Source organism: Canis lupus, chromosome 2 (genome assembly GCF_003254725.2).
Source record: "Canis lupus dingo isolate Sandy chromosome 2, ASM325472v2, whole genome shotgun sequence".
Lineage (NCBI taxonomy): Eukaryota > Metazoa > Chordata > Mammalia > Carnivora > Canidae > Canis > Canis lupus.
In genome coordinates, this window is record NC_064244.1 from 44092096 (window position 1) to 44105217 (window position 13122).

Below are 13122 nucleotides of genomic sequence, written 5' to 3' on the forward strand. Positions count from 1 at the left end.
TTCAAGGGCTTATGTCTTTAAAATTTTTTAAATATTTTTTCAGTGTTTAATATTTTAAACAAGTTTAATGTTTTAACATGTTTAAAAATGTGAAGATATATATATTAAAATTTATGCTTTTTTCCCCAGTGGGAATTTTTAGAGTATTTTACGGGATATTTTTAAAAGAGGCTTTTCATTATACCACAGAGTAATAGATATATCTATTATGTTTAATTTTTATTTTCTTCTTAGGAAGAGGTACTCTTACAAGAGATACTCTTTATTTTGTGGTTTCACTGTGGACGCTGGCCTTCTGTAGCTGTCAGGTGCTTTCTTAGGGAGTGAAGGGAAGTAAAGTCCAATTGTGTGTTATTTTTAAAAATGACTGATGGAGAAAGTCAAGGCCAACTCCCACAGAGCTGAGCAGAATAGAGCCACATTTGCTCTGAGAACATGATTATTGCTTCTTTCGATGCCATGCCTCTTCATATTCTGACGGAGACGTCATACTGAATAATATTACTGGCCCTTAGAGATTCTGGCTCTTACCATGGCTAAGATAATTAACACATTTTTCAGAAATCAGCTTATCTAAGCAGGCTGGGCATTCTAGAGTCTAGATACTTCTTTGCAGAGTCAACATTATGGTGATGAGATCTGTTGTCACTGTTGGCAGAGGTGGTGTCTAGTGAAGACAGCAACTGGTAGAGTGCTAGGATCCCATTTTCCACACCCTGGGGGATCTCAGCCTAAATGTTTGATTACTCAGTATCCTCTTACATATATCCTTGATACCCTGACAATGTACACCTGCCCTGGCTTCTGTGTGGACTATTGCTAATACAGTGAATTCTAAACCTGACTGGTCAAAAGAATCTCATAGGATGCTTAAAAATTATAGACGCCTGAGCCCATATTGGATATTTTAATTCTGCAGAATTCAGATACAGTCCCCCAATTATGGGTATCTCCAATCTAGCGTTTCCTATGAGAATTTTGTTTTGTATTCCTGAATAAAAGTGTATCCAACTAGAGAGAGCAGATATTTGAGGTCACCATGTCTGCTATATCTTGCTACCAAGAGATGAGAAAGCTTATGTATATTTTATCCATGTCTATGAGAAAAGTTTTGTTTTTTTTTATGAGAAAAGTTTTAAATGATTCTTTATCTTTTGTTGCTAAGAGTCCCTTTCATTTTTATAATTTGACAAATTGACATCTGCATATAACAAGTATAGATGTCAAAAATACTTGATGATTTTAAAATATTTTAAACTGAGTTTTGTTTTAAAAGAGTCATATATGAGGAATATGCTTTCTCTTTCTTGGCAATGTGGGGTCAGAGAGGGATATGTGGCTTGGATTTTCAGCCATTTGTCCTGTTTGCATGCCCTAGTCAAGATGACCAAACATCTCAGCTTTCTGGTTTTAGCACTGAAAGTCCCGCAGTGTTTCATGAAACCCCTCAGTCTCAGGAAAACCAGGAGAGTTGGTCACTCTAGTCATATCCCATAATCAAGACACCTGGCATTTCCAATCCCAAGGCCATTTCAGGTTCTACAGGTTAAGAGTTCTCGTGCAGACCTAGGATTCCCTTTTCTCCAGTCATTCACTTCCAAATCCCAAACTTTTGTTGTTCTTTCTTTACTACTTCTCTTTTTCTATATAGAATTTTACTTTAGTGAAAACTCTTTGCCATTTTTTTAGAAAAAGGATGGGGATAACCAGATTGTATGCATGATACTATTTATATATGTTTATATATTTCTATACATACATATGAAAGTCTCTCAATGAGTTCTTACCTTGGAATAATGATATTGTGGACTTTTAAAAATCTATTATTGAAATGTAATTTACATATAACATCGTATAAGTTCAAGGTATTTAACATGTTGATTTTATACATTTAAATATTGTAGTGTGGGGATCCCTGGGTGGCGCAGTGGTTTGGTGCCTGCCTTTGGCCCAGGGCGGGATCCTGGAGACCCGGGATCGAATCCCACGTCGGGCTCTCAGTGCATTGAGCCTGCTTCTCCCTCTGCCTATGTCTCTGCCTCTCTCTCTCTGTGACTATCATAAATAAATAAAATTTAAAAAAAAAAATAAATATTGTAGTGTGATTACCACTGTGGAGTTAGCTAACACTTCTATCAGGTCCTAAAGTTGTCATTTCTTGTATGTGTTGGTAAAAATTGAGATCTAGTTTCTTGGCAACCTTGAAGTATATTATACAGTATTGGTGTTTATACTGATATGGTGGACTTTGATGATTTACCAAATTTAGTATCAGAAATCAGATTGAACTTCCCCTAAAGCCAACGCTAAGGCCACATAAGAAGGGTTTCCCCACAATTCCTTTGCATTCCTGGAACTTCTTTTCTCACGCTTTTCTTACCATATATCACTCAAATTCTTCCCCCATATTAGTCAGACTTGAAACTCAGCTCTGCGCCAGTTTCTACAAAAGTCCATTCACACCCAAGAGTCTCATGAGTTTAGTAGCTCTCTAGAAGTTACTGGGTGGCCACAATGTCACAGGATATGTTGTATCACAGGGCATATGGCCATTGGCCACATTCCTTTCCCCACAGCCTCTCCAGACCACTGAACATTTCTTTCTGCACACAGGTGCAGCTTCTATCCTGAGGGTATTTTGATGAGGGCTCTTTGTTCCGTGTCATAATATTTTAATTGAAAGAGTAAGGTGTTTATCTCAGTAATTATGAAACTCTACAGAGTGGAAATATTGGGCATCAAACTCCTTGCCCTCTAAAGTTAGGAAATGAGAAGAAACATATTCTATAAAATTGACCATTTCCATTTTCAGAGAGTAGCATCAATGTTAGTTGGAGAAGAAAGTGAATGGCTTTAATCAAGGATCTAACACATGCCAACAATTTTACTTTGATGATCTTACTACAATTCCTATTTTATAGGTGAGGAAATTACAGCTTAGCAAAGTTAAAAAAAAATAACAAAAATATCAAAACCCCTGACCAAGTTTACACAAGTAGCAGACCTGAGATTCCTTCTCAGGCAGCCTGACCATAGGGTATATGCTCTTTACATAATTCACATATTCACATCACACCAAGAATATAGGATTTTCTTTCTCACAGATGTATCTGCATGCATCTAATTTCAGAACTGCTAGAAAAGAAGTAGAATCTTGTTTTCCTACCTTTTTTCATGCTGTGATTTATAAAGCACAGATTGCTAGTAGCTAGGTTACTCATCGGCATTGCAGGACTGCACTAATGACCGTCTTGTCTTTAGCATTCATGAGGATGTGCAGGTGATGCTGGGACCAAAGCTCTGCTTCATTGCAGCTCTCAGGATTACATCTAGAGAGCTCTCCCAGCCATGTGGTTCTCTTCCCAGAAAACCTTGTTTCCACTCTTTTCTCTGTGGCCTGGGTACCCTCTTTACTGTGCTGCTGCACAGCCCCCATACAGGTACTCTCTCCCTCTGGAAACTCTGAATTCCAGTGTGGGCTGGAGAACAGTGGTCTTTGGTCCTAGTAGGAATAATTTTTACATAGTTTGATAGACTTCATTTTTCTATTTACATCTAGATTTCCAAGAAAATTCAAAAACCATTATAATGAATTTTAAAATATCAAGTTTAGATCATGCCTTTCTTCAGCAAAGGAATATATTTTTTTTTTCTAGAAGCAAAGAGAAGTAGCCTTACCTCATCCAATATTCTTCTGTGGTTGAACTTTGAGGCTTCTTAGTTTGAAGAGAAGCGTGAACTAGGTGAACTCATATATCTATAACTCATGAAGAATGCAATGGGTCCAGGTAACGAGGGCTCAGTATACAGGTTGAGAGAAATCAAGATAGCCTATTGAAAAACAAGGACACTTTTACCTAAATTTCCTCTCAAATACCTTTGCCTTCATTTCTTCTTTAAAAAGGGAATAATGACTTCTGGTTTCCTCTCCAGTGCATTAGGAGCTTAGAAGTTGTCACTCCCATCCTCACATAAGAAAAAGAAACCAAACTAAATGAAAATTATCAACTCTTAGATTCATCAGATAATTGAAGTCACAGAGAAAAATGCTTCCCCTTAGATGGGAGAGATAGCTAACTTGATAAAGAAAATCCCAAGTTCCTGGAACAGAATTTCTGGGGAACTTCCATTGGAGCCAGTACTGGGGTAGGAAAACCTAAATTGTAATTGATGAGTTGCTGGTGACTCAAGGTGGACAAGTCTAAGCAATAAAAGCTCCAAGAGGTGTGGTTTGAGGGGAGGGCACACTTATATAAATTTTACCTTCAGGACACCAGTCAAGTTTTCAGAGAGAAGGTTGGAGAAAATCCCTTCATGCTTATGGCAGGTGGAGGGCAAAGGAGCCCTTTTTAAATACACCCAGAGCATACTGTTTCTCTAACATGGGGGTACCCATAGATAGTGATATCCTGGCACAGTGACAGGTTTAGATGTGATGATGTATGAAAAGCACACAGTACAGTGCCCATTGCAGCAATTATGCTGTCTTTCGGTACATAAGCTGTAAGTTCTACTCATCTATGAGGGAAGCTATGGAGGAGATGGGGATGCAGAGATGGGCTAAAAGGAGAATTGTAAAATGTAGCCTAAGCAGTGCCTTTGAAATACACAGTGATTTGCACCTCGGAAGCATTGTTATCATTTGGCATACTGTCATATACATTCTCCCATGAGCCTCATGAAAGAGTAATTCATTCCCTGCTGACACAAAGAAAAGAGACAAGGGCAATTTCTGAATGCTGCCCTACTTTTCCAGGCCCCTCACTTCAGAGATGGGGTTAGAGTTAGAATTATCTAGTGCCTTGGCTGCTTCCAATTTCCTGGACAGCATTTTCTCAGCTCAGTGGTAATGTGTCCACAGTGGCATGAGCAGTGTTTTATTGCTTCACCACTGGCTCATTCCAGAGCGAAGAGCAGCAGACACACACATGGAGAAATTGCTGGCCAGAGACTGCAAAGAACATCACAATTCCGATCCATTCAGAGAGACAAACCAAGGAGGCAACAAACTGTACAGAACAGGACCTTCCCCAGGAGAAACCACCTGGGGGCCAGATGACAGACATTCGGGAATCCTAACTTTTCATAGTTTCCTTGTTGGTTTAAAATTTTTAGTTTGGACTTCAGAACTGTCAGGAATAAGTCTTTTTTATTATTTAGATTTTTCTTTTTTTCCCAGGCAACCATGATTGAGATTTGAAACTACTTGATGTATTTCTGCATTTCCAATACATATGCCACATCCTCACATTCATCATTCCAGTTTCAAAGAACTACATGTCCTTTTCTGGATAATTTACCCTCCTTCATCCTCCCACTCACCCTCAGGCGGTTATCAGTAGTAGTAGTGGGAATGTAGTATGTTTAAAAAGACTTCTTTTTGTTTTTCTCATGAGATCCACAAAATGGCTTAGTGTACTTCAGATTCTTATGTGCCCAGGGGAATCCCTGAAAATAATTTGCTTTTTCCATTTATTTTGAAAAACAAATGTCAGAAGTTCTGAAGTAGTCTGTAATTGCATGTGTTAGTCAGAGGTAATCTGTTTGGTCCCTAGTGAGTGGAACTTCTGAGGAAACTAGAATTGAAATTAAAGCTGGCACATCAATTAAATCCATAATCTGTTCACCTGCTGTTGAAACAAGTCACACCTAGTGGGACAGCACAATGGTTTCCCAATCCATCAACTCCCAGAGTTTAAGGATTTGCTTTAAATTTGTCAAATTCAGGCAGCCTGGGTGGCTCAGTGGTTTAGTGCCACCTTCGGCCCAGGGTGTGATCCTGGAGACCTGGGATCGAGTCCCAAGTCGGGCTCCCTGCATGGAGCCTGCTTCTCCCTCTGCCTGTGTCTCTGCCTCTCTTTCTCTCTGTGTCTCTCATAAATAAATAAATAAATAAATAAATAAATAAATAAATAAATAAAATCTTTAAAAAATAAATAAATTTGTCAAATTCCTTAGTGACGTATTATAGAGGTCTCATCTATACAATTATATATATTCAATAGGGTAGAAGTCTTATTGTTGTTTGTCTTACAAGCTGATTAGTATTTTGATCAGAGCCCTGAATGAATCTATAAAATGCATACTGATCAAACTTAGGAATGGCATAGATCTGGAAGGGATAACCAATGTTTTTGATGAAAGGACATATAATTATTAGATCAGAATTGAATTATAAATCAAAACAAACAAAATATAGTTAGAGTACATATAAAGATTGGCATTTCCATAAAAAAAATCAATTTCCCAAGTATAGGATGGGCATAAGGGAGACCTATGTTTATTACAGTTAACATGAAAAGAAGTCCTGAGCATTTGAGGAGACCTCATTAAGTGAGCTATGATAAAATATAATAGTCTCATTTTACCCTGCACTACTGTATCTGGAGTATTGTGACCAATTTTGGGAGCCACACAGGGGAACTTGACATCTGGAGAGATATCAGCTTAACCTAGCAGGATGTGTGGGATTTTTTTGGACCTGACTTGTGTGGGGAAAGGCTTCTGGCAGCTGGGATCATCCAGCAAGGGAAAGCTTATGGGGCTGTGATAGGTTCCTTTAGTCACCTGAAATTCTCTGTTGGAAAAGGAATGAGCTCTCCTGATTTACAAGGGAAAATCTAGAACACATGGGCAGAAGCTCTAGGGAAGTAGGTTTTTAACCTAAATCTGAGAAAGAAATGTATAACAATTGGAGTTGTTCAGCAACTTTATAAACTCATAAACTTTTTGTCACTCTGTGTGAAGGGCCCAACTAGATAGACTCCTAGCCTGAGATGCTGAGATGCCTGCAGAAGGGACTCTTGGCCCACATAGAAAGTTGGACTACCTTGAAGATTTTTTCCAACTCTGATTTTTTTAATTAATTCAAGATGAATACAATTTAAAGAGTTGTCTTTTTTTCAAGAGTTATCTTTTATATATCTTTTATGAAATCTGATTTACTTTCTGGGAGGTTATTTCATTTGTACTCATGTTTTCAAATTTCAGCGATATTTTTCCATGAAAACTATGAAAATGTTCACATTACTTAGTATTTAGAAGTGTCAGTAAATTGACATAGTGACAGCAAGTGTCTTTCACATTCATATGCTGTCAAACTGCTTCATTTCTGTTCAGTAAGATTAGGGAAGTTTCTCAATCCTCTGGGCCAAGATTTATATCATTATTCTGCAGCTTAATGAAAGACCTGTACATTCCAAAGCACTTTTTTTTTTTTTTGGCTCTCTGTGAATCTTACTGAGTATATAAATCACGAAATAGTAAAAAAAAAAAAAAAAAAAAAAAAAGTATCTCCGAGAATAGCATGTTAAGAAATTCTTCTAATTAGTCCTATAGAAGCTCTGGATACACCTCTTTACCAGTGTAGTCCTCCTTCAGCCTAGACACCTTGTGCGCTCCCACCACCTTCTTTGCTGCTGACACCATAAAATGTATCAGCCCCTGGAATTGAACATCTTCAATATCTCATGCCAGAGAAAGCCCCAACATAGGTTTCTCCATCTAAATCTCTATAATTATACTCAAAAAGTCTATATATTGATGCTGTTGATACTGCTGCAGGTTTTGGAATCCACTCTTGGAATACGACTTGAGATTGATAGCAGCTATCTGTCACATTTTCTTCTGAGGCATCCTAGAGATCCACAGGAGTCAGTTGGATACCATCTTGTAGTGATAGGGTGCAATATATGGTAGGCTATCAGGCTGAGTATGGGGAGCTCTAGAAAAGTTGCAGTGTCTGTTTTCTGAATGTGGCTTTGCTGAACATTCTTAACCCAGAACCTAGCATCTGGGCTGGTTCATATAAAAGATCTTCTTAACAAAGGCCATTTGCAGGCCTGGCTGAACTCAGCAGTTCCATGAGGAAGGGTGGGTAGTATCAATTGGTGAAAGGGCTATGTCTGCAGGAATGGGGGTGCCACACAAAACAATGTCCTGACTTTCTGGGGCTTCAGAAGTCGTCAGAGCAAGACACCATTGTTCAGACTTATAGTCCATATTTATAGTCTTGTTTTTGTCCTTGGCTGGCTGCTTGTGTTGGGGAAGGTTTACTTTAGTATGTAGATACCTGGGCTGATACACCTTATGGTGTATCTCCCCCTAAAATACATGAATAAAATCCTTAAGAAGCAATGCAGCATCAGCTTTGGGGACATTAAGATGATCATAAAAATGTGGGGTGCCTGAGTGGCTCAGTCAGTAGTGTCTGCCTTCTGCTCAGGTCATGATCCCAGGGTCGTGGGATCAAGGGAGCATTGGGTTCTCTGTTTGGTGAGGAGCCGGCTTCTCCCTCTCCCTCTGCTTCCCACTCTGTCTGCTTGTGCTCCCTCCCCTCCCCCCTCTGTCTGAGAGATTTTTTAAAAATCTTTTAAAATAAAAGATATTCATCAAAAAAGTAAGAAAAAATCAGCATCTATCTAAAGCATTTATAATTACTTATAAAGATCGTTCTCTGTGCTATGCTAGGTGTTTCACATATCTGTTTTATAGATATATCATCTATTCTTTCATAAGAGTTCCAAGTTAGATAATATTTTTTTTCCATTTCATGTAAGAGGAAAATCTGAAGCACACCATTTTAAAATAATAAACCAACCCAAAGTCACACAGCCAGGAAGTGGTAGTGCCATGGTTTGAACCCAGCTAGGATTCTTCACTGATACATTTCATAATGAATATTATGAAATTATGCCTTGTCTTTTAGAGCACATGTGCCTATTTCCTTATTCATCATTGAGAGATAAGGTAGAGGTTAAGAACATGAGCTCTGTCACAACATTACCTGATTTGAATTCTGTCTTTTACTACTCATCACCTGTGTGAATTTGAGCATATTAGTTAATAATTCTGGGCCTCAATTTTCTCATTTTTGTATGAACCTGCTTCACTGGGTTGTTGTTAGAGTTGAGTAAGTTTCTCACACATAAATACCTGCCATCGTCAGTTTTAATTTGAAAGGGATTGCCATTTATTTTGGCATGTTGGTTTAATGTGATGTTAATAGATGAACTGGATACACACTTTGGGTGCACTTTCCTAGGAAATAAGAGAGACTCTAATATTTAGATAATTCAGTAAGAAACACTCTACTGCCTAGCCACTTTGGTGTGTCCATCACTGGGATTATAAAGTTTCAGAGCCCACATGCTCTAGCCAGTTCCTCATATCTTGCTTTTCATGTAACCCTTATAGATGTCTCCTTTGGTGTCTTTGATTGGTTCTGAATGCTGAGCAGTGACAAACACCAACACAGCTGGAAAGAGCTGTAAGATTTGCTGTTCTGTCTTCCAGCAGGGAATTATTGCCATGGATACCATCATCAGAGGAAAACTGGGGAGGATTCTCAACTGGTCTCCTGAGTGGTCTGACATCTGTTTCTGGCAGGGCCAATAATGAGTGTGCTGCTAGCTTCATATCAAATGGAAGACTGATCCACATGTCTCGCATTCTCTCTCTCTTTTAACCACAGATGGCCTCTTCCCAAGATGCCAGGTATGGCCAGAAAGACTCCTCTGATCAGAACTTTGACTACATGTTCAAACTGCTCATCATTGGCAATAGCAGTGTGGGGAAAACATCTTTCCTGTTCCGCTATGCGGATGACTCTTTTACATCTGCATTCGTCAGCACAGTTGGGATCGATTTCAAAGTAAAAACTGTATTCAAAAATGAAAAGAGAATCAAGCTTCAGATTTGGGTAAGTGACTTTGAAATGACAATGTACTTCAGTCTAGGGCATTGAACATAAATGTATGTAAGGGAAATGCTTTCTGCCTTGTTCTGTCCCCATGGGGTCCACAGGCTCCATTTCCAGGTTTTTTGGCGTAGAAAATTCTGTTTCAAAGACAGTAGAGTGATGTCTCTTTAAGGTATGGAGACATAATTATGCCTTGTTGTCAAGTCATACTTCCTAGAGTCTTCAGAAGAAAGAAAATCCAAATATGTGTTGTGTTGGTGGTAGGAGGAACTCTGGGAGAAGCCAGATGCTTTTATCATCTGTATGACCTTGAACAATCTGTGCAACCCTCAATGCCACTTTAGTAATCTACAAAATAGGCAAAATGAATCTAGCCTTTTAGGTTATAGGAAGAGTCCTGTCCAGGGCATTATAAAGAAGAAGGTAAATTACCATATATTGGGAAAACTTAGGTTTGGTCTCTATAAAAAGCCCCAGATAAAACTTGGAACATGGTCTATTTATACTCCACAGACTTTGTTTTCTCAGTTCTATGAGTTATGTTTAAGCACACAAACAAAACAAAACAAATGAAATAAAATATTTAGACAAGGTTTTCGTCTATGCAGAAGGTTTCTCAATAAGTTTTGAGACCATTTGTTTAACTTTCTGCCTCTTCCCACTGCTGCAGAAGATCAAAATTTCTTTAAGTTAAAGAATTAGGGAGATAATTAGGAGAACAGTAAGTGAGAAACAGAAGAAAAATATGTGTGGGTTAACAGGTTCAAGGTAATGGAAGAATGAGGTAAAAATTAGTCATACCAAGAGAGAATTATGTAGTAAACCCTTTTTGTTTATCGTGTAATATATGGGCAGAATGGTGTGGAACATTTCCACAGTAAGTTTTGGCCCCTTCTTCCTGTCCATTTGTGCCTCTGCCACTCAAATTGACTTGAGCTATAAACTCGCATTTCCTCCCAACAGGTGTTTTCTGTCTTCTTCTGAGACATTTCTGGTATCTACTACCGTTTTGTGCCCCCTCCCCGCCCCGGGTTGATCTGTAGGACTGGTGATAAATCTCCTTCCTCAAATATAGAGAGTTGAAAGAAAGATAAATCCCAGAGTGCAGCACCTCACTTTAAAAAAAAATAAATAACACTTCATTTAAATATCTGTATAAACTAAGTGATCTTTAAGTATCTTAAAGCTCTTAGGAGTAAATTTGAAGACATAGGTATGGATGCAGACAGATACACTTTTAGGCAGCTTACAATATAGACTCTTATTATTTTACTTATTTTAACTCTGGAGTCTTCCAAGTCTAATTAGAACTGGTGTGAGAGCTTGGAAAAGTAGTCCCAGGCCCCTTCACTACTCTTCCAGACCCCAAAGCCATTGAGACTCCCTCTTTAGAACTTAAACACACAGTTCTGTCTATGGAGACAGAAAGAGCTGTGTTCATTGCTTTACTTTTTCTTTTTTTTTAAGACTTTATTTATTTATTGAGACAGAGAGAGAGGGAGAGAGAGGCAGAGATACAGGCAGAGGGAGAAGCAGGCACCACATGCAGAGAACCTGATGCGAGACTCGATCCAGGGTCTCCAGGATCACGCCCTGGGCTGCAGGCGTTGGTAAACCGTTGGGCCAACGGGGCTGCCTTGTTCATTGCTTTACATTTGGTTCCTGGTTCATTCTCTTCCTTTTGAGCTTTAGGCAACCCACTGTCATATCAAGATAACTTTCATATTCAGGCTTATAAAAGACCCCTTAACTCTGAGGAGCTTTGGTAAATTGAAAATAAAATTAATTTTGTAACCGCACATCTCTCATTTCTCTGACCATGTTTTTTTTTCTGTTGTTTGTTTTTTTCTGCTACTGAAAGAACAGTCATTGCTTTGGTTGACAGCTCCTAGTTTCTCTTCATTGCTTTATACATTATAGATGCTTAAAGATGGTTGTTGTTATCGTTTAGGGGAAATCCTGGTGTGGTATATTAAATCAATCTAGATATCTCTAGCAATTTCTCAATCTAGGCTTTTTTTTTTTTTTTTCATTTATTTATGATAGTCACACACAGAGAGAGAGAGAGGGGCAGAGACATAGGCAGAGGGAGAAGCAGGCTCCATGCACCGGGAGCCTGACGTGGGATTCGATCCCGGGTCTCCAGGATCGCGCCCTGGGCCAAAGGCAGGCGCTAAACCACTGCGCCACCCAGGGAACCCTCAATCTAGGCTTTTGATGGAAATGTAGAAGCACATATTATCTGTTCTTAATGTAAAACAGATATATTTCAAATAATATAAATAATTTTTTGAGAATTATAAAGTATTTAATATTTACAAAAATATTTTCTTCAAAACACTTAGCACTACTACCAGACCAGACCAGATTCATTGATGTTTCGTGGGGGGTTGAAAATGAAGTTACTTTTGTGTGGGTCTTACTCTTGGATGAAAGTTCATCTGCTTTGAGCCACTTTAAGCCTAACTCAGATCTTTGAGCTGCCTCTACTCTCATACCTCCTCATGCCATTGTTTTTTTTTTTTTTTAAACAAAAGAAGCCCTGGCATCTAACTCTATTTAAAATTGTCTTTAATCGGGATCCCTGGGTGGCACAGCGGTTTAGCGCCTGCCTTTGGCCCAGGGCGCAATCCTGGGGACCCGGGATCGAATCCCACCCACGTCGGGCTCCCGGTGCATGGAGCCTGCTTCTCCCTCTGCCTGTGTCTCTGCCTCTCTCTCTCTCTCTGTGTGACTATCATAAATAAATAAAAAAATTTAAAAAAATTGTCTTTAATCACCATAATCCACCCTTCTTCCAAACTCCAAATTCCTTCAACTCTCTTCAGAGTTTGGTTCAGCCTAAGACTTCATTCAAGGGCTTCCATTCTCCCGTTCCATGGATACCTACATGCCTTCAGGTGTCAGCCAATCAGGAATCTTTCATGTTGCCCTCTCCTTAGTCACAACAGTAGTTTGATGGCCACCATTATCTTTGCAATTAAAGCAGTCTCATCCCTTCCTCTTGCCAGTTATCAGGAACTCTTAATGCACCTATGATTCTAGGGGTGTGAAATTAGGTTTTATGTTACCCAACTGGTTATATACCAACTGGGCTACTAGACTGTGAAACATTCAAAAGAAGTACTATAAAAAGATTTTGTGTTCAGGATGCCTGGGTGGCTCAGTAGTTGAGCGTCTGCCTTTGGCTCAGGGCTGGATCCCGGGGACCTGGGATCAAGTCCCATGTTGGGCTCCCTGTGAGGAGCCTGCTTCTCTCTCTGCTTATGTCTCTGCTTCTGTCTCTCTCTCTCTGTGTCTCTCATGAATAAATAAATAAAACCTTAAAAAAGAAAAAAGATTTTGTGTTCATTGAACTTACAGGATAGTTGGAAAAAGAAATTAATATTCATGGAGTAATTATATACTTAAGCAAATACCAG

General features: G+C 39.0%; 1 protein-coding gene across 2 annotated transcripts in view; it reads left to right on the plus strand.

Moving 5' to 3' along the window:
* RAB3C (RAB3C, member RAS oncogene family) overlaps positions 1 to 13122 on the plus strand; it is a 272838-nt gene that overhangs the window by 11985 nt on the left and 247731 nt on the right. For both annotated transcript variants that reach the window (XM_025447524.3, XM_025447523.3), the window contains exon 2: positions 9473 to 9700. In XM_025447524.3, coding sequence (XP_025303309.1) covers positions 9473 to 9700 — 228 coding nt within the window. The remainder of the gene's footprint in view (positions 1 to 9472; positions 9701 to 13122) is intronic.